General features: G+C 43.9%; 1 protein-coding gene across 1 annotated transcript in view; it reads left to right on the top strand.

Moving 5' to 3' along the window:
• The first annotated feature begins 476 nt into the window (after positions 1 to 476).
• Positions 477 to 27395, top strand: part of CPL2 (carboxyl-terminal domain (ctd) phosphatase-like 2) — a 29980-nt gene continuing 3061 nt past the window's right edge. The window contains exons 1-12 of the mRNA XM_089602529.1: positions 477 to 973; positions 1606 to 2076; positions 2789 to 2999; positions 3474 to 3631; positions 3725 to 3795; positions 3942 to 4047; positions 4128 to 4214; positions 18406 to 18541; positions 18668 to 19008; positions 19111 to 19168; positions 21940 to 22061; positions 22138 to 22191. Coding sequence (XP_089458655.1) covers positions 704 to 973; positions 1606 to 2076; positions 2789 to 2999; positions 3474 to 3631; positions 3725 to 3795; positions 3942 to 4047; positions 4128 to 4214; positions 18406 to 18541; positions 18668 to 19008; positions 19111 to 19168; positions 21940 to 22061; positions 22138 to 22191 — 2085 coding nt within the window. The 5' untranslated portion in view covers positions 477 to 703. The remainder of the gene's footprint in view (positions 974 to 1605; positions 2077 to 2788; positions 3000 to 3473; positions 3632 to 3724; positions 3796 to 3941; positions 4048 to 4127; positions 4215 to 18405; positions 18542 to 18667; positions 19009 to 19110; positions 19169 to 21939; positions 22062 to 22137; positions 22192 to 27395) is intronic.

Here is a 27395-nt window from a genome sequence, read left to right as displayed (position 1 = left end):
AAAATCAGAGAATTTTTGTAGTTGCTCTAAAGTCTTTTTTGGTGCGACTTTTAGGTGCGAAAAGTCGCACCCAAAAGTCATGCGCACCGGAAAACTGTATTGTAGTAGTGATATCACGATTCTTTAAATATTTTACTAACATTAAATTGCCAATTAATGTAACAAAAAAAGTATATATATTTTTGCAAAATATTTATCTGAATATCCATCGATTTCCTATATTTTTTGTCGGTTTCCTCTACGATAAGCGATTTCTTGTCAATAGATTTTTTTTTTTGTCTGAATAAGTGTCGATTTTCCTCCTATAAATGGTTTATCCTTCAATTAAAGTTACCAATCACACTATTAATGCCGCGGAAAAAAAATATACTGACGAGCAATGGAGACTTCCCCTCAATTATCTTCATGTTCTAATTATATGACATTTTTCGTAATTTCAGTTGAATCCAACGTCATATAAATACGAACCCACAAACAGCCAACAAATTTAGAGAGAAAATAAACATCAATAATAATAATAATAATAATAAAAAAGTAATAATAGAGCAGAGAAAGCGAAGAGAAGAGAAGAGGAAGAGGACTCCGAGTCTTGAGAGAAGAGAGCGCGAACTGAGAAAGAGCGAAGATTGTTTGGATACCGAAGAAGACCAAAACTGCCCTCGATCTTATAAAGACATTTAACGGTGTCGCCGCGGGTTGACTGATGAGTCGTCTAGGGTTGAAATCGCAGGTGTATCACGGCGAGGTTTGCTTGGGGGAACTGGACGTTATCGTGGCGAAGGACAGAAAATTCGAGTTCCCAAACAACGAGATTCGCATACAGCGGATATCTCCGGCGAGCGAGCGATGCCATCCTCTGTCGATCCTCCAGACGATCGCTTCCTTCTCGGTGTGTTGCAAGCTCGAGTCCTCGTCGCCCGTGGAACACCCTCACTTGATCAACCTTCACGCCACTTGCCACTACGAATTGAAGGTGTGTGTTCATATCTTGCTCTCCTTTCACCGTTTCACTGCCGATGATATTGCCATCTTAGTGTTTGGTTGCCGCGAAAATGCCTGTCTCTGCTCCTCCTTCAGCCATGATCGAAGTAAATTGTTTTCATCGTATTGTTTTTGTTCTGCTTTTGTTATAGTTGTTATCTTCGGGATTGTGTTTTCTGTTAGATTAAATTATTTGCAGTTTGGTTGCAGACAATTTCCGTTCCGTTATGGTATTTTTGCTCTTATTGTAATATTATGTGCTTGTTTGTCGAAAAAACACAACCTTCAGAGTGCTTGCGTCTGTGATCGGAAACCTTTACTTTGTTTTCATTTTATGACGTTGTTGATAGAGAGCCGATGAAATTGCCATCTCTGTGCTTTCAGGTTACACATTCTTCATTTTTCCTTTAGTGTATTAATTTTGTGCTGCTGTGCTGAGAAATTTACAGCTTTAGAAATGTGACGGTTTGGACTCTGAAATCGATGCTGTCTTTTATGTTGTTATCTTTCTCTAATTTTATATTGTCAGTTAAATTTCTAATTTGTTTGCAATGCGAAACTACACCATTGGTTTTAACTCTTGGGCGAAATTTGATGTTTTCCTTTTCTTTTTTCTGGACGTAGACGGCAGTTGTATTGGTTGATGATGAAGAGATTCACTTGGTGGCGATGCTTAGTAAGCAAAAGAAGTACCCATGCTTTTGGTGCTATTCGGTTCCAAAAGGTTTATACAACTCTTCCCTTGTGATGTTGGATATGAGGTGCCTCTCGATCGTGTTTGATCTCGACGAGACGCTGATTGTTGCAAACACAATGAAGTCGTTTGAGGACAGGATTGAGGCCCTTCGATGCTGGATGGTGCGCGAGATTGATCCCCAGCGCTTAGCGGTAATGCAGGCTGAGATAAAGCGCTACATAGACGATCGGTTGATCTTGAAGCAGTACTTGGAGAATGATACTGTTTTAGACAACGGGAAGATGTGTAAGGTTCAGATGGAAGAAGTTCCTCCACTATCTGATAACCAGGAGAGGTTTTTACGGCCTATAATTAGGTTGCAAGAGAAGCATATTGTACTCACTCGCATTAATCCCGAGGTTAGACAATTTGGTGTAGTTTTTCTTCGGATTGATTTATATTTGCATATTTTGAACTTAGACTTCTGAACATCTTCGCGTGATTTGCGTCCAAAATTAGATGAAAATGGATCTTTGTTTGGAAGCACTTGGTTGAACAAAATCCTCATTAAATTGACAAGAGATAATATCTAGTGAGGCTTAGTGCCTTGGTGCACGTGTAGGTATAACTTAATAGTATTCCCTAATGTTGGTCAAAATGATGTTTGTGAGACAGTCACATGATTAATCATAGCCAAACCAAAATTCGGATTGTTTAGAAATAATAATTCCTCTCAAAACCACACCCAAAGAATTGCTGGTCAAATTAGAGAAACATAGGCTGAGAAGAACGAATACAGTGTAGCTCTCTCTCTCTCTCTCTCTCTCTCATAATGTTTTTACAAAGCAAATAACTGAGAATCCGGCCTCAGAAGCTATGACATGACTTCATGCTTGGTTGGTACTACTACATGTTTACGAGACACCGGGGATTTTGTTTTCCAGCTCCCGTGGTTTGAACCTGTGACTGCTGTATCTATCAGGCTAACAGGCTCTATTCCTTACCGCATAGTCCATGCCCATGGGGACATGGGCTTTGAAAAACATGGTTATCAGCTATGACCAAGTTATTTTATTTGTTTTGACAATACTCCTATTTTATTGATTTTACTTGGGTTTATTTTTAATGCAGATTCGAGACACTAGTGTGCTTGTGAGGTTACGACCTGCATGGGAAGATTTGCGAAGTTACTTGATAGCAAAAGGAAGGAAAAGATTTGAAGTTTATGTATGTACAATGGCTGAAAGAGACTATGCCTTAGAAATGTGGAGACTTCTTGACCCAGAAGCACATTTGATCAATTTAAAGCAACTCTCGACTCGAGTTACTTGCGTGAAATCAGGCAAGCTCATCTTATAATATACTATCATGTCTTTGCTTAATTCCTGGATAATCGGAGTTTAAGAAGCTCCTCTTTCTCTCTGCCGTTCTTTCTAGCTTTGGATACTAATAGTTCATTTGCATCTGAAAAACTAAGTGAATGTAATCCGAAGGGTGTGGTCCAGTGGGTTGGGGTGATTCTTGGGACCTTGTTAGTCCCCTGTTCGATTCTCTCTGGACTCAACAATTGGGGCCACTGGGGTAGTATCCCAGTCGATACTGCAGGGCTGTGTGGATTTTAGTCGGGTCTAACTCGGACACCACAGTTATAAAAAGACTCGAGTAAATGCATAGGTTAATAATCAATGTATTGAATCCATGTATAAATTGTGTGCTATAGTATGCTGCTGTTCCCCTTATCCTTTTCTCTTTATCCAATCTAGAGAGTAATTCTCAAGTAAGGTTAACATTATACGAATCAATATTAACTTGCCAGGATCCAAGAAGTCCTTGATAAATGTCTTCCAAGATGGCATTTGCCACTCAAAGATGGCGATGGTAATTGACGACCGCTTAAAGGTTTGGGAAGATAAGGATCAACCTCGTGTTCATGTCGTTCCTGCATTTAGTCCATATTATGCTCCTCAGGCAGAGGTACATTCTACTTCCACCATAAATTTGCATTGTAAGATGAATCTTTTGTTTCATCTTTAGAAATTTGCTTTTGATTCTCTCTTTGCCTGGCAGATAGCAAACGCCGTTCCTGTCCTCTGTGTCGCAAGAAATGTTGCATGCAATGTTAGAGGTTGTTTTTTCAAGTAAGTTCTGTAAATAATATATGGTGGATGCATCTCTTTACTATTATTATTATCACTGTTATTATTTTTATTACTATTATTTATTCAAGCCAGTTATGTTGCTCTTGATATTCTAAGATGTGGCTTTTTATAACTACGTGTTACAGAGAGTTTGATGAAAACTTATTGCGAAGAATCAGTGAAGTCTTTTACGAAGATGATATAGTAAATTTACCTTCGTCTCCTGATGTGAGCAATTACTTGATTTCAGAGGTACAAGTAAAACACGAGAAAATAAAATAAAATACTTAACTTGGATTTTTCAAAATCTCATCATTTAAATATTGTTATAGGATGCTGGTTTTGTACCAAATGCTATCCCTCTTCCCTTTCACGAAGGAATGAATGGCCTGGAAGTTGAACGCAGACTTAACCGACCTGTGAGTGATAGTGTTTTTTCTTTGATATGTTATATATTTATATGAATCTAGGTAGAAAATCAATGATAATATCAAATTTTTGTTATGAACCTAGGACTTCGATCACGTGATGCTAGTCGTTGTGCTTCATTCACGGTTAACAAATACTATGCAAAGCTCTATCGAACCCCAACCCCTTCTCGTTTTGAGAGCAATTAAGTTATTTAGTTGGAGGCTACTCCATTAATAGAGAGACCCATTTTAAGTCATTGTTTTATAAGGCGTTTCAAGGCGCGCCTTGAAGCGAGGCGGTCGGAAAAAGCCTCAAGGCTTAAGCCTGGGAAAAAAAATTCGACTTGCGCCTTTTTGGTTTTTAGGTGTGCGCCTTGAGGGTACGCTTTGAAAATTTTCGCCCAGAAACGCATGAAATATGGCAGTTTTTTATTTTCTATTTTTAAAGAAGGCCCAAATAAAAAAGTTTGGTCTTTTTTCGGGCCTTTTTGGTTTTTTTATTAATAAAACATAGATTAGGGTTGCCCCGACTCCGCTCTTGAGGGTGTGGCTCGGCTCCTAGATGGTGTTTTTCTTCCCCCTCCCCCTAAGGAACCACAACCTTCGTCCCTCCTTGCGACATTTACATGGTCTTTCCGTGCCTCCCCAACTTGTTGTCTCGACCGTTTCCTCCTTGACAGCAGTTGGAAATCTTTGTTTCCGTTCGGAGAACAAGAAGCCATTCTCCGCTGGGTTTCCTATCACTCGGCGATATCTTTTTCTACCTCCCCTCCATCTTGGGGTCCGGCTCCTTTTCGTTTTGACAACCGATGGCTTGATGATCCTTCTTTCCGGGAATTGGTTAAGTCTCGGTGGTCCGATCTCAATCTTCTTCACCTCGGCTGGGAAGGTCACGCTTTCATGCACAAGTTACATGTTCTTAAAGATCACATCCGGGCTTGGGCTGCGGAGAATAAACACTCATCCGAAGGTGTTAAACATGCCGCTGAGACCCGTCTTATGCTGATCGACGGTCTCGAAGGGGGGCCGGGCTGGTCCGAGGACCTCCGGCGAGAACGTTTCGAGCTTAAAGGTACCCTCAAGGAAATCAGCCTAAAGGAAAATAGAAAGCTTCATTTGTCCTCAAAGATCTCTTGGGCTAAAGGGGACGTCAATTCTAAATATTTCCACCTGCTCATGAACTCAAGGAAAGCTAAAAATGGGATTTGGAAATTGGAGAAAAATGACGGAGCAGTTACAGACGACCCAAAAGATATTGTTCGCGAGATAAACGAGTTCTACTCTTTGTTCTGGGCGGACCCGGTCAGAGAGCTTGAAGACGAAGGCATTCAGTGGCCCCCCATCACGGCCAAAAGCAAAAGAGATCTGATCGCCCCTTTCTCCGAAGAGGAAATTAAAACAGCCTTGTCTAGTTTGGCGCGCGATAAGTCCCCGGGACCGTATGGCTTTTCCATGGCCTTTTTTTCAAGACGTGGGAGGTTTTGATGATCGATATCATTTCAGTCTTTTCCGACTTGGTACAACGGTGTCATCAATCACAGTGTTAACGAGACTCACCTTTGTTTGATTCCCAAAAAAGTGGAGTCGAGGAGAGTCGCTGATTTTCGCCCGATAAGCTTGATCTCGAGTTTATACAAGCTCATTTCTAAAGTCGTTTGCAATCGTATTCGCGAGATCATGTGGGAAACGGTGGCGGAAGAACAGGTTGCTTTTGTGGAAGGCCGTCAAGTGTCTGACCTCTTCCTTATTGCTAACGAGGTGGTAGAGGCAGTCTCTAAAAGTGGTGAGGAAGGTGTGGTTCTTAAGCACGACAGAGTCAATTGGGAGTTTCTCGACTTTGTCCACGCTAAGAAGGGGTTCGATCCTCGTTGGAGAAAGTGGATTTCCGGTTGTCTTTCTTCCTCGATTTCGGTTGTGAATGGAAAGCCTCGTGAAAAGATTTTTTTGTTCTAGAGGGTTGAGGCAACGTGACCCGTTGTCTCCGTTTCTTTTTACGCTGGTCGCCGATGTCCTTTCTAGGATGATCTCTCGAGATTGTGCTTCGGGCTCGTTTACTCCTATTTTCGTTGGAGCGGAAAGGTTGCCCATCTCTCATCTCTAATTTGCGGACGATATTCTCGTTTCCGGTCGTAACTTTCAAGCGAATTGGTCTCAGCTCCACAATACGGTCAAGTGTTTCTGCGATGTCTCTGGTTTGAAGGTAAATCTTCCCAAAAGCTCGTTTGTTGGTATCAATATCTCCACTCCTTCAGTGGCGGCTTTGGCTGGAAGTTTCTGTTGTCTCGAAATGCTGGCCGATTTCTTATCTCGGAGCCCCGCTCGGGGGAAACCCAAGAAACAAGGGTTTTTGGGATCCGGTCGTCACTTAAGTGGCTAAACGCCTTTCAGGCTGGCAGCGTGGTTTCCTCTCGAAAGGGGACAAGTTGGTCCTCATCAAAGCCGTTCTCTCGGCCATACCAAACCATTTCGTGTCGATCTTTCGTATGCCGAAGGGGATTTGTGCTAACATTGAGAAGCTGATGAGAGATTTCCTCTGGGAAGGATACGAAGACGCTAAGGGGATACACTCGGCTTCTTGGGATGTATGCTGCCTCCCGAAGAACGAGGGAGGTTTAGGTATCGGTTCTTCGGGAGGCTTAGGTATCGGCAGAATTGAAGATTAGAACTCTAGCTTCCTCGCTAAATGGCTTTGGCGATTCCCGAAGGAGCCCGATTCTCTATGGCACCGTACTATCAAGGCTATCCATGGTCTCAAGGAAAATGGCTTTGACCCAGGGCTTGCTTCCTCATCTACGTTCCGCAGCCCTTGGAAATCAGTTCTTTCGGTCAGTGATTCTTTCTACCCTTGTGTTAGTTGGACAGTCCACGATGGTTCGCTGGTTCGATTCTGGAAAGATTCTTGGCTCTTTGATTCATCCCTCGAAGCGGAATTCCCTGGCTTGGCTAGGATCTGCCCCGCCCTTTCCGAAAAGATTGGTTTCTTCGCCATTTTGGACCCGTCGGAGATCGGAAAGGTTTCTTGGGATCCTAAGCTTTCCAGAAATCTTTCGACGAGGGAAATTAATGAAATCTCTGACCTCCTATCTAAGCTTGACAACATCAAGATTTGGAATGGCATGACGGACCGTCGAGTTTGGCTTTGATGATTCTGAAGATTTCTCGGTCAAATCCATGTCTACTAGCATCTCTACCTCTTCGTCTCGTCCCGAGTGGCCCTTTGTCGATCTGGTTTGGAAAGCTAAAGTCCCGTCGAAAGTCTACGTCTTCGGACGGCTCCTCGTCTCTAACAAGCTCAGCACGGAGGACGTTATTTAGTGTCGCAGCCCTCAGAAGACCTGCTTTCCCTCGTGGTGCTCTCTTTGTCGTCGGGCTGAGGAAAATCGCGCCCACTTGTTTAGAGATTGCAGTTTCTCTTCCGGAGTTTGGCACAAGATTTGCTCCTCCCTGTCGGTGGCTCTCCCTCCTCAAGTCAGTGTTTCTTTTGAAGACTTCAATCTTTGGTTCGGTTCCGTGGGTAAAGATAAAAGAGCTCGGTCCGGTTTCAAGGCTATCTTCCTTGCTGTCTGCTGGGCCATTTGGAAATTCCGAAACAAATGTATTTTTGAAGATGCTCCTGTTTGTGTCGATAATTTTTGGGACCATCTTTTCCGGTCTAGGTTTTTGGCTTGCGACCCTCGATCTCGCTTTCAGCTCCTTTAGTCTCTCCGATCTTTCTAGAGATTGGCCCAGTGTTTTCTAGCTTGTATTTTGCTTCTTCATAGTAGAAGCTTTCTTTTTTTCCTCTTTTTAATTTAATTTTCGAGTTCCTCTTAAAAAAAAACATAGATTAGGGTTTTTTTTAACACATAACTTGAATCGTAAGTCTAAAACTATTATTTCAGGGTTTTCATTATCTAATATAGATTAGTCTAAAACTGGTCTAAAACATAGATTACGGCTTTTTTTTTGGGTTTTCATTGTTAAATTAGTATGAAGGTTAAAACTAAGCATTATCTAATATAAATTAGTATTTAATTTTCGAGTTTCTCTTAAAAAAAACATAGATTAGGGTTTTTTTTAACACATAACTTGAATCCTAAGTCTAAAACTATTATTTCAGGGTTTTCATTATCTAATATAGATTAGTCTAAAACTGGTCTAAAACATAGATTACGGCTTTTTTTTGGGTTTTCATTGTTAAATTAGTATGAAGGTTAAAACTAAGCATTATCAATCTAAATATTTTTTTGGGATGATTCCAGATTTATACAAAAAATTACGCCTTGATTACCGTTTACGCCTTTTAAAACCTTGTTCTAAGTAGGTCTAAAGACAGGTCTGGAACAACATAATTAACCCTAATTGCCTTATAACCCCAACTTCTTAATAATAAAAGATGGATACTTAAAAATATTTATTGCAAGATGTTTGAATATCTGTATATTTAATTTAGTCATCCCGTTGTATTTATTGTAATTAATCCTAGATCTAATCCCTGTAATTTAGTTTAAATTAGTCGGATAGGATTCCCCTAAAAGTCAGCAATTGCTGATTTATACGATATATTTTATTCTTGTAAATCAGGTCCTAAGATCTGATCTGCTCTTCTTCCACACGTGTATTTATATGCTCTTCATATGAATGATATTCATAATTAGACAATAATAAAAGCTTTTACGGAGCCTCCTCTGCATATCCTTTCTATCAATGACTACTCACACCTCCATCAAGGTTTCTAGCACACCCCTGCCTAACAACCCTACCTCCAATAGTAGCTCTCACTTAGCTCCCTCTTGATCACCAGCCAAATACTAAATGGGATCAACTTCCTTCATTGGTCCGAGTCAGTAAAGCTTTTTGTGCGAGGCTGAAAATTCTATGATGATGTCATGGCTAATAAACTCCATGGCATAATCGCTTGGGCCGTCCAAGTTTTCATTACCTATATAAAATGTTTCCTTTGTTCATCAATACCAACCTTTTTTCAGTGTGAAGTGTGTCAAATTGCAAAGCATCGTTCATCTTTCCCTACACATGTATATACGGCTTCAAAACCTTTTGCTCTTCATAGTGATGTGTGCGGGCCATCTAGAGTATCTAACACGTGGAACTCGACGGTTTGTGACATTTTCTCCAAACACTGAACATTGTCTATCCTGCAAATCTAATATTTTCTCAACTACCTACAAAAGTATTTGGGTGCACTTCATGTTCATTCTCACCGTCGTAGTGAATTAGATCCTATGGTTGTCAAGTGTATCATCTTTGGTTACTCAGCTACTCAAAATGGGTATAAAATTTATCATCCTTTGTCCAACAAATACCCGATCAACATTGATGTAACATTCTTTGAAGACCAGCCTTATTTTCCCAAATATTTGCTTCAGGGGGAGACACTAGCTAAATTCAAACGGACATTATCAATAGTTCGCCAACTACATATATTTTACCTGCCCTTGGCTTTCAAATAGAAAACAAAGATGTTATGCCAAAAGAACTTCGTGTCTATGTTTGCCGAAGGAACACCACCACTAACCCTTTGAATCTTCCAATCTCTGGACCTCTTCCAGATCGGAATAATGTTGAACCAGGTATGGCTCATACTCGAGACAAATTTCTCAAATTGAAATAAGGAGGTTCAAGTCCATTAGTCTATTCCAGAGTTATCGATAGCCATTATAAAAAGGGGTGCAATAAAAATATCCTATAGCCAAAAATGTCACGTATTCCAAACTCAATCCACCATACATGTCATTTATATCCACTCTAACTGACAAAATAATACCTAAGTTGATGCATGAAGCTCTAGGGAAACCAAAGTGGAGACAAGCTGTAATTGAGGAAGTGGGATCCTTGAAACAAAACAACACGTGGCACAATTCGTTGCTAAAGGATACACTTATACGTTTGGCATAGAATATGATGAGACTTTTGCTCCAGTGGCCAAGTAAAACACCATTCGAGTCCTCTTATCAATAGCAGCAGACCGACCTCTACAATAGCTAATGCTTTCTGAAATGGAGAATTGGATGAAGATGTATATTTGGAAATTCCACCAGGTTTTGAGACTTTCAAAACAGTTTGGAAAACTATGTATACTCAGGAAGGCGATTATATGGTTTCAAGCAATCGCCAAGAGCATGGTTTGACAGGTTTACCAAGTTTGTTATAAGCCTTGGGTAATCACAAGCTCAATCAGACCACGCAAAGTTCTACAGACACTCCGCTGCCCAAACTAACACACCTTATTGTTCATGTTGATATGATCATCACAGGCAATGATGTTGAAGGAATGGGAAAGTTGAATACCCAACTTGGAAAAGAATTCGAAATATAAGACTTGGAAAAATTGCAATATTTTCTAGGAATGTGTTATGAACTAAAGTAATTAATTCACAACAATTCAGTCAAGAACGTGATGAACCAGAGAATGAGCCTTGTATTGATATTCAGTAAAGAAGATACACAGAGTCCCGAGAGGTATAGAGAAACCTCCCAGAAATATCCTCTCACACACACAATACCAATTACAAGATAAGATTCGCTTTCCTCACTCACACATTTTATTCTTTTCCTGTAACTGACTTCCCCACTACCCACTCTCCTTCTGCCATCTGTCATGTCCCTTCTTTCCCTGGCAGATTGCTTTTGCCAATTCTAGCCCTGTCCCCCAACACCTGTACCAGCCAAACAGGGCCATTTAAGGCCTGTCCATTTCTTCTCTTCTGGGGCTTGCTTTTGATAAGTTGCTGTTGTTGGTTGCGATAACTTATCAATACCCCCGCCTCCGCTTTTCACCTTGTCAAGGTGAAAGCTAGGGAACTCCCGCTGCACATCGTTGTAATTCTCCCATGTAGCGTCCGAGTCCGGCAATCCCTTCCAGCGGATGAGGACCTCCGTCCCGGTCGCGGTACCAGTACGAACACCCAGTAGTTCCTCCGGGGTGGTTAGAAGCTCCTTCTCCGGAGTGAGTTGCTCCGGTAGATCGTGAACCTTTTTCGATGCGCCGATGACACGGCGGAGTTGTGACACATGAAAAACATCGTGGATTCTCGTGGTTGGAGGTAACGCAAGCTTGTACGTCACGGCTCCGATGCGCTGAGTGACACGAAATGGTCCATAGTAGCGAGGAGCCAACTTTTCGTTCGAGCGCTTGGCCAAGGATCGTTGGCGAAATGGCCGCATCTTGAGGTACACAAGGTCGCCTCCATGAAACTCGACCTCGTGGCGATGATTATTGGCAAAGTTCTTCATGCGTTGCTGTGCGCGACCGAGTTGTCGCTTGAGCTCGTCCAACATCTTGTCGCGCTCAGTCAAGAGACTGTCCACAGCGTCCACCTTAGTAGCTCCGATTTCGAATCGCATAATCGATGGTGGGTCGCGTCCGTAGACGATCCGGAAAGGGGTGGTATGTGCTGCGGTGTGATACGCGGTATTGTACCAATATTCCGCCCATGGCAACCACAAGCTCCACTCGTTCGGGCGGTCTCCCACAAAACAGCGCAAGTACGTCTCGAGGGTGCGGTTGACCACCTCGGTTTGCACTCCGTCTCTGGGTGGTAGGCCGATGGACGCCATGAAGCCGCACAATTTCTTTCACGAACACCTTCGCGATGCTCGGGGCTGAAAAAGGGTGCTTGAGGGCGACAAAGTGTGCGTACTTGCTGAGTCGGTCAACGACTACCATGATCGAGTCAGCTCCACGGCTCTTAGGTAAAATCCCTCGATGAAATCCATGGATACATCTTCACACACCTTCTCGGGAATAGGTAAAGGTTGGAGTAGCCCGGCCGGAGCGAGAGCTGAGTGCTTGCAGCGTTGGCACACCTCGCAGCTCGCCACAAATTCAGCCACCGATTTACGCATCCCCGGCCAATACCAGTTGAGTCCAACCCGTTGGTAAGTCCGAAGTGCTCCCGAGTGTCCGCCCGTCGGGCTATGGTGATACTCACGAAGAAGTTTGGGAATGAAGGAAGCTCCGTCGGGCACGACCAACCGGCCCCTAAAAAGTAACTTACCCTCGAAAAGCTCATACCCGTCTGCGGTCTTGTCACCGGTGATGAGGACTTGCTTGATCTTACGCGTCTCCGGGTCAGCCTCCACCGCTGCAGCCACCTCCTCGAACTCAGCGCACTTTTGGAGACTCAAGGCGTTGCATTCCTCGCTGGACATGCGCGACAGTGCGTCAGCGGCTTTGTTCTCCGGTCTAGGTCGGTACTCGATCGTAAACTGATACCCGAGAAGTTGTCATCCACTTTTGGTGCTCTTCACACACGAGGCGTTGGTCTAGCAGGTACTTCAAGCTCTTCTGATCTGTTCGGACGAGGAACTCGCGGCCGAGAAGATAGGGATGCCATTTCTGTATGGCAAAGACAATTGCCGTGAGCTCTTTTTCGTAAATTGACTTCAGCCGGGCTTGTCCGGACAACACTTGGCTAAAATAAGCGATTGGGCGCTTCTCTTGCATGAGCACCGCCCCGAGCCCGAACCCCGACGCGTCGGTCTCGATCTCGAACACCTTGTCGAAGTCAGGCAACGCCAACACCGGAGTGGTGGTGAGCGCTCGCTTGAGCTCGGCGAAGGCGTTCTCGGCATCTTCGGTCCACCCAAAGCTATCCTTCTTCAGCTGGTCGGTCAGCGGCCACGCGATCTTCCCATACCCCTCCACAAACTTGCGGTAGTAGCCCGCGAATCCGAGAAACCCGCGAAGCTCCTTCACCGATCGTGGTCTCGGCCAGTTGACCACCGACTCAATTTTTCGCGGATCCACTTCCACTCCGTCTGCTGAAATGATGTGCCTTAGGTACTCGAGTCGCGGCTGACCAAAACTGCACTTCTTGTGATTCACTGCTAACTTGTGGGATCGTAGCAGCGATAGGACATGTCGAAGGTGTTGCACGTGGTCACTCAAGGACGGACTATAGATTAGTATATTGTCAAAAAATACGAGCACGTACCTCCGCAAGGGCGGCTTGAAGATGGAGTTCATGAGCGCTTGGAAAGTCGCCGGCGCATTGGTCAAGCCAAATGGCATGACCCGGAACTCATAATGGGCTTCGTGAGTGCGGAAGGCTTCGTACGCGTATCTGGTGGTACCCGAAACGTAGATCGAGCTTGGTGAACCACGCCGCGCCATGTAACTCGTCGATGGCCGGTATCGGGAATTTGTCCGGTACCGTCTCGTGGTTGAGCGCACGATAATCGACACAAAATCGCCAACTCCCGTCCTTATGCACGAGGAGGACCGGACTCGAGAACGGGCTGGTGCTCTCACGAATGATCCCTGCGCGTAGCATTTCTCCCACGAGCTCTTCAATTGCATCTTTTTGGACTTGGGGGTAGCGGTACGGCCTAACGCTGACAGGCCCACTGCCCTTTCGGAGAGGGATGGCGTGATCCTTCTCGCGGTGCGGTGGCAGCTCGCTAGGCGTTTGAAAGACATCGGAAAATCCCGTGAGAAGTCCTTCTATATCGGCGGGCACAACCTGTAGGCCCACGTCTGGATCAATTCCTTGGCTCGTGAGGGCACTCAATTCCACCATCATTCCTTCGTCTCCGTCCTGGAGGGTCCTCACTAGCGACTTGAATGTCACCGACGTCTTTCCGAGAGCGGGTTCGCCCCACATCTTGACCGTTGAGCCACCAACTTGGAACTTCATAACAAGAGTCTCCCAGTTTGCGGTGATGTCGCCGAGGGTACGAAGCCAGTGGACCCCTAAGATCACGTCGGAACTGCCCAAGTCTAATGGCAGGAAATCTGTGATTACCTCGACCTCAGGAAAGATGAGGTGAACTTTCTTGCATACCCCTTGACCCTGTACTGTAACTCCTGCCCCCATAGCCACCCCGTACTTGCAGGCACCGGTGACGGTGAGTCCGAGCTCCTGCACTAGGGCGGCGAAGATGAAGTTGTGACTTGCACCGGAGTCGACCAGGGTCACCACCTTTCGATTGCTCAACTTGCCGAGCACTTTCATGGTTTGTGGCGGTGTGAGTCCCACCATCACATTCAACGAGAGCTCTACGGTCTCCAAAGCCGCAGCCTCCTTGGTTTCGGTGATTCGAGTGCCGCCACTAAGATCCTCCAAGGCTTCCTCGCTGATCTGAAACGTGTCCACATCATCTTCTTCCAATACCAAAAATCGGAGCTCGCGGTTAGTTTTGCAGCGGTGACCGTAAAAGTACTGCTCGTCGCAGCGAAAACAGAGGCCCTTGTCCCGCCGTTCTCGCTCTTCCGCCGCCGTGAGTCGCCGGATAGCCGGCTCGCGTCGACCTCCGTAATTCGCTCCAGCTGCTCGCTCGTCGCGCGGGATTGGTTGAGCAGCTCGCAATGTTTGACTCGATACGTGCCTAGGGTTCGGGATTGCAGGGCTCCGCTGACCCGAACTTCCCCCACCCGACCCGGCCTTAGCTCGATTCTTGTCGTCAATTCGTTGGGCCAACTCCATCGCTGCTCCCAAGCCCACGGGTTTATGCATCCGGATCTTGCATTTTACCTCTTCTTTAAGCCCATTAATGAACATCCCGTACAGCAAAGAGTCCGTCAAAGTGGGAATTGGCGTTGATAGGATCTCGAAGTCCCTCCGATACTCCGTCATACTCCAGATCTGGCTAAGGGCGAGCAGCCTTTCTAATGGGCTTCCGGCCTGCTATGATTGGAATCGCCCCAACACCGCGGCCTTCATCTCGTCCCATGTGGTGATAGTGCTCCGTGCATCGCGCCACTGGAACCAAGACACCGCCTCCCCTTCCAGAGCGATAACCGCCGCGTTGTCTTGCCTCATGGCCTCCATCCAACGGAAATCAAGCTTCGCGATCATAGTCTCTCAACGGAAATCGTTATGGATCTCATAAAGGAAACTGGTCTTCTAGATGCAAACCTGCAACTACTTCGATCGATGCCAATGTCAAATTGGGTCTTGTCAACGGAAATATAAGTCGATAAAGGAAGTTATTCAGAGATTAGTTGGGAAGCTCATATATCTCAACAATACAAGATCCGACATTGCATATGCCGCTTGAATTGCTAGCCAGTTTATGCACTAGCCATGTCAAGAACATTATGAAGCTGTTTTGAGAATACTACGTTACCTTAAAGGATGTCCGGGAAAGGGTCTGTTCTTCCAGAAACATGCTCATCGATCAACGATGATGTTCACTGATGCATATTGGGCAGCAACTGATAGATCAACGTTATGATATTGCTCCTACGTTTGGGGCAATCTTGTATCGTGGAGAAGTAAAAAAAACAAGCAGTGGTGGCTAGAAGTAGCGCAAAGGCATAATTTATTGCTATCGCCCTAGGTATTTGTGAGCTGATGTGGGTATAGTTGGTTCTCCAAGAACTCAAAAGTATAGAGAGACTCTCTTTTAAGCTTCTATGCAACAATAAAGCTGCAATCGGCATTGCACGTAATCCACTTCAACATGATTGGACAAAGCATGTTGAAATCGACACATGTCATCAAAGAAAAGCTTGAAACTGGTGAAATCTGCATGCCATACATTCCGTTCATGGACTAGCTCGCGGATATTCTTACCAAGGGTTTTCAAAAGACAATGTTTAACGAATTAATTAGCAAGCTTGGTATGTATGATGTGTACACACCAGCTTGAGGGGGGATAAATCCTAGATATGATCCTTTTATTTTATGTAATTTAGTTTAAATTAGTCAGATAGGATTCCCTAAAAATCAGTAATGTGTAGCTGTGTAGCTGATAGATTTATTTCTTGCAAATCAGATTCTTAAGATCTGATCTGCTCTTCTTCCACGCGTATTTATATGCTCTTCCTATCAATGATATTCATAATTAGACAATAACAAATATTATACAAGATTTAGGTTTTTTTTTTTGGTGAGAATGATTGAGAGGGAATGAATAGATTTTTTTACTAAGAGAAAAAAACGGAAGAGAAAAGAAAAGATCAAATAATTTTTTCTTAGGTATGTTTGGTAGAAAAGAGAGAATGATGGACGAATGGATCGTTTAGAGGGTATATTTGTAAAAATAAATAATATTTTTTTTTTCTTTACTTCTCTTTCTTTCTAAAATTGGAAAGATTAAAAATGGTGGGCTAGGTGGACTCACAATACCTTCGAACTCTTCTTACTTTCTCCCTCCCTACCAAATGACTACAAATGTCACATGAATGAAAAAACCATTCCGTCCCTTTCCATTTCCTCTACCAATTAAACAGCCTAATTCCGTAATTAAAAAGAGCGATTTTTATAATTAATCCTCTTTTCTCCTTATTGCATTGAGTTTGTTCATGTCGAGATCACCATCTTCACTGTCTTCCCTCCCCGATCAAGATGATTTGAAATAGTTTTGGTTGCTGGTTGGGACAGATAGCTCTTTGTTATTGAAGTAGAGACCCGTCTCTACATTTTCGTGGTGCCCCTGGTGCTCCTTGATCGTTCTCCAGTGGTGGTCCATCCGACCTATCAGCTACTTGTAGCAATCCTCCAATGGTGTGTGAGGAAAGACCAATTTGTACTCTTTGGCAAGGTTCACTGCATGATAATGGTCAATCGGTTGATACACCTCCATGTGACAACGTACGTTGTCAGACAGCCCGACACAGAAGTTTCACACCTTGGCTTCTACTTGAATGATAGAGGTGCGGCCTAATAATAACTCAAATCAATCCCAATAGTCGCGGTGTGCCAGAAGTTTGTTAGCTCGCCAGGTGGTTCATCCGGTCAACAAACTCGAACCAGTAGACTTAGGGTACCTTTCGCTCGGAGAGTGGTGTTAAAGTTGCGCTTCCCCAGTCAAGCTAAAAGTGACTAGGCCACCTTGGCATCTTGGGGGCTCGATTAACCGTCGAAAAAGTCTGCATTTCCGTAGCCATATGATCGGGTCCATCTTTCGAACGTGGGATGAAAAGTCCATCCAGGGAATTGATTCCCTGGAACACCTACTGCGCCACTCACGATCAGCCCACCTTCTCCAGAGTTGATCCATGCCCTACAAAAGTCAGCCACGCCGTGAACATAGTCTCCACCCATTGATCCATTTCACGTGTCGCATCCTGCGTGGTCTCCGGGCTCATCTCCACGATGGTAGTATATAGGTTCCTCGAAACCAATGTTCCAACCTTTCAAACCACCTCTGGCTCTCCCGACTAGATTCACCGCCACCCGCCACATTGTGACCCAAAAACCTAATCCCGAAGTCGGGACTCCCGAGCCCTGAGTGGAACGAAACCCTAAGGGTCGTGGACCCAATATTTTGTAATTTGGTTGTGACCGAGGTGGTCGTGGACCAGCTTGACTGCGCTCAGTCCCGCCGATCCCAGCAGCCGAACTCGCCTTTGTCCCAGCCGTCATTTCCACCGTTTTCACAACTCCGCTAGCTGCACACTCTCACATCGCCGCTCCCCTGAGCCGGATAGCTGTTGTCACGAACTCCAACACCGCAAAAGGTGTTGCTGCCATGCTGTGCCCGAAACCCCTTTTCCAAAGACCTCGCCGCCATCGTCGGGAGCCTGTGTCCTCAACCGCCCCTAGCTCCCTTCGAAAGCTACGTCTGCGATGTCTACTAACCCTGGCAATCGGCTCGCCCCCGCCACCAAGACTTTCAACCGGGTCGAGGTCGCTATCTTCACCATCTAGGTTTTGATCCTTTCCTTTTTTTCTTAAGCGACTCGTCCTATGTCGCTGCGACGCTCGATCTTTTTTCCTAGCTCACTGCAAAATCCAGCGCTTCTATCCACTGGTCCGCGGTGGTCTGCAACGTGTGGAGTTCATCGTGAAGCCCATTGAACCTCGCTGCCTGAGCAATCAGGAACGACTTGATTTCCACTAGTGAATCTTCTACTTGCGTCTTCATCAAGAGTGACTCTTAAAACCAAATTGTTATTGACCCGGGATTTTGATCTTGTGATGGGAGCCGTTGTGCTACCATTATGGTTAACAAGAATACTTTAGAACGCAGAGCTCCACTGGAACCTAACCTTTTCTCGTTTTTGTAATCCCTAAATGTCCTATTAAAACCTTAAATTCATAATAATAAACATACCATTCGCAAGATTTGAATAGCCTAATTCCATAATATAAAAATCAGATTTTTTCATAATTAAAACCTCAAATGGGTAAATATGTAACATATTCATATCGTACAAGAAATATTAATTATCTTTCCTAATTGTGGACGACGAGGTTGCTGAGGAATGGAAACTTTATTTACCTTTTTTTTTTTTTTTTTTTTTTTCCAGGAAGACAGGAATATTATTGAATCAGCTACTCAATCTACATACAATGATGACTCAAGATCCGAAACGTCTCAAGCCACTACTTTTTTTCCGAATGTCGTTAACCCGGCATCTCTAGGACCTCTGCTGCCTTCTCAGAGTATGAAGTCTCTCTGATTGATGATAATGCACACGTGATATGTTGGTTTTGAAAGTGTAATAAAGTAATGCATGCTTGTGTTTTTTGTTACTTTCGTGTTCTAATGTCTATCCAATTATCTTGTAGAACCTGGTTTGCTTGGACCTCCTGTTAGGCGAGATGGATTTTCTGATTATCCCGACTTAAAGAGAGGGAATATAAAGGGTGGTCTGGACTCAAGGAACCCAGTCTCTGGCGACCCTCCTATCTTGTCCAGGTTACCGACACAAATTTCAGGACCTCCACCTCATGGACAGGGAGGTTGGTTAACTGATGATGATATCAGTAGAGGGCTTCTAAAGAATCGACCCTTGATGATTATTCATGAACCGGAAAAACAGCAATCTCAACATGGCACGTCTTTCATCACTCCGGTTTCTACACCCTCTGGTTTACACCTGCCAGCAACTGAAATGAAGATCGAAGACGTATATTCTCACACTTTTCCTTCATCTGATAGTATTATAAAGTCTACAAACTATTACTTTAGGTTTAAAATTACTCATACCATTGTCGTGCTCTATGTACAGGCTCATAATGGACTTGATTCTCAAAAGCCATATCTTCCTCTTCCAGGCCAGCCAACTGGTACGTACAACATGTGTATTAAAATAACAAAGTAGAAACCTGCTGAACCTGAATTATAAAATTAGTTTTGCATTTACCAAGGTAACTATCTATCTCTTGGTATTTTTTTTTTGAAACAAGAATCTTTGTATTAAAAGGCTGAAAGCCAATTACAAAAATGGAGTGCAAAACACACACCGACCAGTCGTAACCTCCCACAACAAACCAGGAGGTCGGTCAGTAAAGATACCAAAATTTACAAAGGAAAATCCTAAAAATTTAAATCCAGAGGTCTATACAAACCAAGAGGTCTATATAGCATTACTCCAGGCGGTCGGTCAGTAAAGATACCAAAACTTACAAAGGAAAATCCTAAAATTTTTAATCAAAAGGTCTATACAAACCAGGTCTATATAGCTTTACTCCAGTCTCTCTGAAGATCCGCCAAAGGAGAAATTTTTAAACCCCTTGCATGAATTGTGAAGCCAAAGAGCAATGTTCCGATTTAGAATTTCCAGAACGCCTTCTTGACTCCAAACCTTGTTTTCAAAAACGCATTTGTTCCTGCTTAGCCACATGGCCCAAAAGCCTGCCAGCATCCCCGTTTTGACCGCTGCCTTCCAACGATTGTTCTTCCCCGGTGTCGCGTGAAGCAAGAAAAAATCAAATAGGAGTACTATCGATGACACATCAATGTTTAGCTTCCCAAAAAACCACGTCCATAGTCCTGTTGTGCTGGACAGTCTACAAAAAGATGGTGAATGTCCTCAACTGCTCTGTGGCAGAGGATACAACGGCTCGGGGAAAAGGCCCGATGAGGATTTTGCCTTTGAATGACGTCCGCCATGTTGATTCTTTTGATTGCCAGTCTCCACCCAAAGATTTGTACTTTTTTTGGAGCAGCACTCTTCCAAACTTCCACTGTTTCATGGAATGGCATTGAACTGGTCGATCCCGGAGACGCGAGTGCAGCGTGCATAGCTTTTGCCGAGAACTCCTCCGAGTCATCCAACCAAGCCCTTCGATCCTCTACCCCGTCCAGGAGGAGACTGTCTCTAGGGAGTTCATCAGTTATGCATATTCCGAGGCCTCTCTATAGTACTTGTAAGAGGGTTAGAGACCATCTGCCTAATTGACACATTTTCGTGAGAAGTTGAAGTTCCACTCGATAGTACCTGTAAGACGGTTAGAGACTATCTGCCTAATTGACACATTTTAAAGAGAACATATACAGAATAGACCTGGGAAGCGTGATTCCAAAGCCTCGCCGCCACACTAAACGTCCTCCCAAAACCTAACTTTATTACCATCTCTTACTATCGATGTGCATCGCTTAAAAAATTCTTCTTGGAGCGAGAAAATGGATTTCCAAGGACTCCTTAGAATGTGTCTTGGTGCAGGCCCTGGATCCCATCTATTTTCTTGAATACCGTAGATTGCTTTTATCATCTTGTGCCACAGCTCATCCGGCTCGAGTGGGAAGCATCAAAGCCATTTAGCGAGTAAAAAATTGTTTTTCGCAACTAAGTCTCCCAATCCCCAAACCTCCCGCCTCTTTTGGCTTGCAACACTCGATCCATGCAACTGTTGCCCGACTTTTTTTGTTTTCGAATCCTTCCCAGAAAAAAACATTTCATAATTTTCTCCATTTCGTCGGCTACTCCAGTGGGCATTTTAAAGATTTACATGAAATAGGTCGGTAGGGCAGATATCACCGATTGAATAAGGGTCAATTTCCCTCCTTTCGAAAGAAAGCCTCGCTTCCAGCCAGCGAGTCTCTTAGCAACCTTGAGAAGCACGGGGTCCCAGAAAGATTTGCTCCTCGGGTTGTCTCCGAGGGGTAGTCCGAGATAGGTGATCGGCCAATCCAGCTTTTGACAACCGAGAGAAGCTGCGTGACTCTCACCTTCCTTTGCTTCGCAGTTAATTCCAACCTAACAACTTTTCTCAATATTGACTTTTGAGACCCGAGTCTTTGCAAAAATCACGAAGGATCTCAATAAGATTCGCCCAACTTTGAATATTGAATTCTCCGAAGATGAGGGTGTCATCCGCGAACTGTAGATGGGAAAGGATTAATCTCAGGGAACCTACCTCGAGGGGTCTGAAAGAGTCGTTTTCCATGCCTCGAAGGGTTCTTCTTGACATAGCGTCCGCAACTAAGATGAAAAGAAAATGCGAGATCGGGTCTCCTTGACACAAACCTCTCGGGTCTCTTGGTATTGATTATAGCGAAATGAACTTCTCTGCACTTTGATAAGGTCCCAATTCATTGTACCTTTGTGAGGATGGCATTCAAGGAATTTAGTGATAGGGGCAGGGGTAGTTTTGTACTTTTGCATGGGGCATGGCTTAGTATGAGGTCTGTTTATCTTATTATTTCCTTTACATTGTTGGTGATGGCTTTATAGTCAACCAAAAAAAATTTGTTTCCTTTACATTGATTTGGATGAGTGAGGTTATTCATTAAATCTGTCAGTGTTTTACTCTTGGAGAGCACTTGTCCTCTCGAAAGGCCAGGTGACTATTTGTAGTTCTGAAATATTAGTAAATTCATACCCTATTTGCTCTGTATCTGGTTATGTTTTGGTTGGGTAGTACAATTTGTACTAGGTCTTACCACGCTTAGATTAGCGCAGGGAAAAAAAAAAAATCAACGAGTAGTAATGGAAAATGCACTAAGTTGTATTCTCGTATGTAACAAGTATTGGTGACAGTATTGATATTTTTTCTATTAAAAATGATATATCTTATATGTTTAGAGTTTCTGGCTGATGTATAGCTGATTGCAGATGCTAATAAGGCATCCTCATATGGTAAAGATTTTCCAATTGAATCTGGAAAAATCAAATTGCTTCCATCCCCTTTATCAATTGGTGTGCTGCAAGAAATTGCACGACGGTGCAGCTCAAAGGTATTCCTGTCTGACTTACTGATTTTATTGTTTGTAGAGTTTTATATGATTTCCAACAGCATTTGCTAATTTGCAGGTTGAATTCAAGTCTGTTTTAAGCACCAGCAAGGATTTGCAGTTCTCTGTTGAGGTTAGTTACCGAGCTTCAAATTTTCTATCTAGTATGATGAAATGTAACCGTTGCCAAAATCATGATTAAATATTCGTATGAAATTAAACCGTGTTTGAGGGAAGCATTGATGATTGCCAGCTAAGTATCACTTTTTAGAACCCGGGATTTCTAGGATATAATAGTAACGAGTTAATTAGAGGGCTTAATTTTTTTTTTTTATTATTTTTTTTAAAAGAAAAGAAACAGCGGATCTTTACTAACACAAGGCTAAGCCGGAAAAAAGTACAAAAGTGTACAGAGAACCAAAATCCAAAACAAAAGCCAAAAGCTCCTCAAGAACGAAATTATAATGCGCTAGACCGATCCCTAGCCAAGTCCGCTAAAGAGAAGGACTTAAAACTCATTACAAGAGGAAAAAATCCAGAGGGCAATACAATGATTTAAGCTATCGATCAAACTCTTCATATTCCACGGCTCATCGTTGAAGACAGACTTGTTTCGAGTGTTCCAAATGCACCATAATCCAGCCAAACCCCGGTCTTAGCAGCTGCGACCCATTTAGAGCTATGACCAGGCGAATTGTGAGACAGCAGCAGCTCGTCGACGGAAACAGGGCATGATGTGATGCTCAGCTTAGAAAAAGCCACCGCCAGACTTAGGAAGCCATGCTAAACTGTAAGAAGAGATGCTTGGCATCTTCGCTTGGTCTAAGGCTCATAGGGCAGATATTTGGCTAGAGAAAAAGGTGGGGATTATGCTTTTAGACTGGATCCGCGGTATTCACTCTTGATAGCCACCATCCAAGCGAAAATTTGGACTTTGTTCGGAGCCGAAGATTTCCACACCGCGTCGAAAAAAGGAACAGGGGGCAGCCATTTTCTTAATTGAAAAAGCCTCTTCGTCGCCTAACCACGTGCGCCGATCTTTTAGCCCCTCCCAAAGCTTATAAGAATCCAGAACCCCCATCATAACAGTAGCTTCACAAGACTCCCTGATCGTCAAATTTCAGGGGAACCAAAAGTTCCAATCCACCTGTTCAGGAGAGGCAGCAGAAGAGGACGCGAACCTGTTAATGGGATCATTTTGGAAAGGACAGAGTTTGGCCAATATTGGAAGACGGTTTTCAAATACATATCGACACACCATAGGTCTTCTTAAAATCGAACAATCGACCCATCGAAAGCTTTCCAGGAAACAGATCGCCATGGGCTGAAAAAAATGCGATCTTTAAGTCCCTCGGGTCCCATCCATTAGGGAGGGTGCCGTAGATAGCACTGATAATTTTACGCCACAAGGCATCTTCTTCGAGCGGAAAACGACACAGCCATTTCGCTAGAAGCGAATTGTTCTTATCCACGAGACTCCCGAAGCCTAACCCCCCTTTGTTCTTAGGGAGGCATCACGTTTCTCACGCCACCGCTGCGCGAGAGTGACCTTCCTCGAAACCATTCCCAAAAGAACTGCTTCATGATCTTTTGAAAATCTGCAGCGACCCGCCGGCAATTTGAAAACCGACATAAGGGAATGGAAAAGCTTAAAATTACCGTCACCATCTTTGGCCCACGAGACTTTTCCTTTTGAGTCTGATTGCTCTCTCTGCTTCCTCAAAAATTTCGGCGAGCTAGATTTTAAGATCAACCCTTTCATTCCGGTGCTTGTTAGACCAATTCATCTCTTGCTTTATCCAGCCTATGAATTTTGCGTTGAATACTTGCTTTCAGCCCCGCGGCCTTAGCCCTTTCCTCGAGAGCTCACTCTTTAACCTTCTCCTTATGCCCTTTTAAGTTTTCTCATGAAACAAAAGCCTTCCCAACCGTGTTGCTTTTCTTTGCCCCACCAATCGAGACCTGCAAGTTCGTCCCAAAACTCCCCACGATCACCCGAGTGACAAGGCCCATAAATACCCGAAAACAGCCACGACGACTCCTCTTCCAATCTTGATAGACACGGAAAACGCACCCATGAGATTATCCAACACACTGACTTTCCTTGAATGCCACACCATTAGAATGTCCAGAGGATACAGCGGGAAGATAAATCCATTTTTTGAACCTGGAACTTAACACACTGCCCATAAACCTCATGTCCATGTGAGCCCTTCGAACTTCTTGAAACACACGATATTGGGATTCACACTACACACCAATGCCTTTATGCCTTTCCTTTTCTCGGGATCCCCCCATCCCCTAATGTTCCATGAAAGAATTATCATTGATTCATTGGTGAAGACTCGGACACCTTTGCTTTACCAAAAGACATCTCAAATTCGAAATTGCGAAGTTCCCGACACTGACCCTTGACCCTGTTCAGTTTCTCGGAACCCTCTAAGCTAAGCGAGTTCAGTCCAGGGGGTTGAGACCTTAGGCTCCGAGGGGAAGTGAAAAACCAGCGGCGAGGTTGGGGGAATGGCCAGCGCGACTTCTAGGTCTTTCGGAGGTGCAAAATCTATCGGCGTGAAATTCTCGACTCCAAAAGTCAGAGCCAAACCATCGAGACATTCCATAGGATCAATCTCTCCGTCCTCTAGAGATGACGAGAACGATTCCTCGAACGATCCATCCTCTCCGAGTCTCCATCGCCTTCGGCCAGACCGAGCTCTTCCATCACGAACTCAACTCCTTGTTCGCTCGCAATACCCGGCTCGGGACAAAACGGAGACAAAACTCTTTGATCCTCCCGTCGTCTCCTTGAGAAAAATCTTACGTGCTTCCGATTTCTCATAAGCTCCGAGTTTTCGTAGTCGATGATAGGCTTCCGAATACTAGGGACGAGATTTTTCCTTTTAACAAAGTCGTTCCATCTAGCAATGGCCGCGACTCAAAATAGCGATTTCTGTTTGGGGCACCACCTTCTGGACCCAAGCGTTAAAGTAGTCTTTTTTTTTTACCCAACAGACTTAGACAGCCCGCGCGAACTAAGATCTAGGGCCCAATCCTTTGGAAGTTATAATAGCCTATAAATATGAGGGGAATAGCATAGAGATGGGTATGTAATTCTCTAAAAAGTATCTTGTAAGGAAGAGATTTCCAACTGGGAGAGCACGGACCTCTCGAATGTCCGATATCAATCCTTGTATTTCTGGTTCTTATTCGGGTTATTACGAATATCACGGGGCGTATCAACACTTTTGTCTTATGTCATAGCTTGGGATTTTGGTCTTGTGATGGGAGCTTTGTGTTTTGATTGCTGGAAAACAAGAATGCTAAGCATGAAGAGCTCTGGCGGAACTTGATCTCTTCTTATTCTTGAGAGAGATTAAGCTATTCATAATTATAAAAGTGCAGGATTAAGAATACTCTTGGCACGATTTAAACAACCCAATTTCCTAATTAAAAAGCCCACCACGTAACATTAGTCCCCACATGGTGTCGTCTTGATCTTCTCCCTCTATCATTACGATGTGGAAGAGTGCCGCTCGGTGTCGTCCTATTGTGTTGTACAGAATGCACATAATATTCCTCGACTGTTCCCATCTGTCGGAGTTTCGACAATTTGCTCGCTCGATGGATTAACGTCTTCCAGTGGCCCAAAACAATATCGACATTTCTCTGAAAACTCTTCCCATGGCAAGCAGTGAATATGTCATCGTTTTTATGATGGGGAAAATAAGAATCCCCATTGATATTAAAAAAGGAAAGATGCTAATCGTTTTTTTTAAAAGAAACATCGGGACTTTATTCATTCAACATGGCATAGCCGAAGTACAACACAGAAGAGTTCAGAGAACTAAAACGAAAGAAAACATAAAACCCGAAAACAGACCGTTACAAAGCACTGGATCAATCCCAAGCCAAATCAGCCAAAGAAAAAGACTTCAACTCAGAACAAGAAGAGAAAAGCCAAAGGGCTATACAGTGATTCAGACTATTGATCAAACTTTGTAGATTCCACCTCTTGTCCTTAAAAATAACCTTGTTCCGAGTATTCCAAATACCCCACAGACCAGCCAACACCCCAGTCTTAGCGGCTGCTGCCCTTTTTGAGCTGAAGCCGGGGGACTCGTAAGTATTCAGTAAAGCCTCAATGGAGATAGTGTTGAAATCGAGCCCCAACTTCGAGAAAAGCCATCGCCATAGATCAGTGGCCACGACACACCCGAGAAAGAGATGATAATATGAATGTGGCCTGTTGAACTTTGGCATCCTCAACGTATAGTTGGTCCTCGAAGAAGTCTTTGCACTATTTCAGCCATTCAACGGCATCGCTCGCCCCAGCGTAAGGTCGAAATTCCATCATCGACGATCTCAGTCCCCGTCCTTCCTAGTGGCCTCTGTCGCCTAGGTTTTCCCAACTGTGCCCTAAGTAACCACCACCTTTTTCCCTGCGGTCGCCATGGAGATGCGGTGTTGCGCTCGCCATTGAGGGATGCATAGAAACGGTCATGCCCGCTGCCTAGGGTTTTTGATCGGCATGCCCCGCGGAACTATAGGCCGTTGTCTTGCCCGCCGCTGCTGTTCAAACCCCGAACCATTCTATCGTGGATGCGGATGTCCTCCTAACTACACTCGCCGCCCTGCTGCCCTTCCTAAAGCTTCATCTCCACAAATACGCCCCCGTTCGGCTCGTTTTTGTCTGTTGTTCCAACGGCTCCTTCCATCTGCCGTTCGAGGGCCTAAATTGATGCCTGCTGAGCTTGTACCTCCTCCAACAGCTCCTCCTAAACTGCTGCTGCGTTCTTTTGTGTTTCCATGAACGGTTGGGAGTTCTGCCATGAAATTTTTTGATACCTCTCCCATTTCACGTGGCTCTAATACTAACCTTGTTATGATTGCCGGGATTTCGATCTCTAATACTAAGCGTTGTGTTTTGATTGCCGGAAAACAAGAATGCAAACCTTCACGGTAACCTCTAATCTCTTCTCGTTCTTGGGACATCAAGTTATTGGTTAGAGACTCTTCTCATTTACTTGGGTCTTTTTTAGTTGACCAAGGCTTACAACCTTTTTTAGTTGACTAAGGCTTACAACCTATTACCTTATGGGCCAGCCCAAAACCATCAACCTAGTCACATAAATAATCCTAATGACTTAATTAATTTAAATTTGTAATTATAAAATTCAGAATTAAGAATTCCGGCATAATATAAATAGCCCAATTTCCTAATTAAAAAGCTCAATATGAAACACCTTAAATAAGAAAAGAAAGGACAAAAAAGAAAAAAAAAATGAGCTTGGTAAAGTATTTACTGTTAATGATGTGCTTTGCTGACAAATACCGGATTTA

Source organism: Urtica dioica, chromosome 2 (assembly GCF_054948205.1).
Source record: "Urtica dioica subsp. dioica isolate 48M chromosome 2, U.dioica_male_clone48M_v1_H2, whole genome shotgun sequence".
Classification (NCBI taxonomy): domain Eukaryota; kingdom Viridiplantae; phylum Streptophyta; class Magnoliopsida; order Rosales; family Urticaceae; genus Urtica; species Urtica dioica.
The sequence above is the reverse complement of the archived record's forward strand: the minus strand, read 5'-3'. Positions and strand labels throughout refer to the sequence as shown.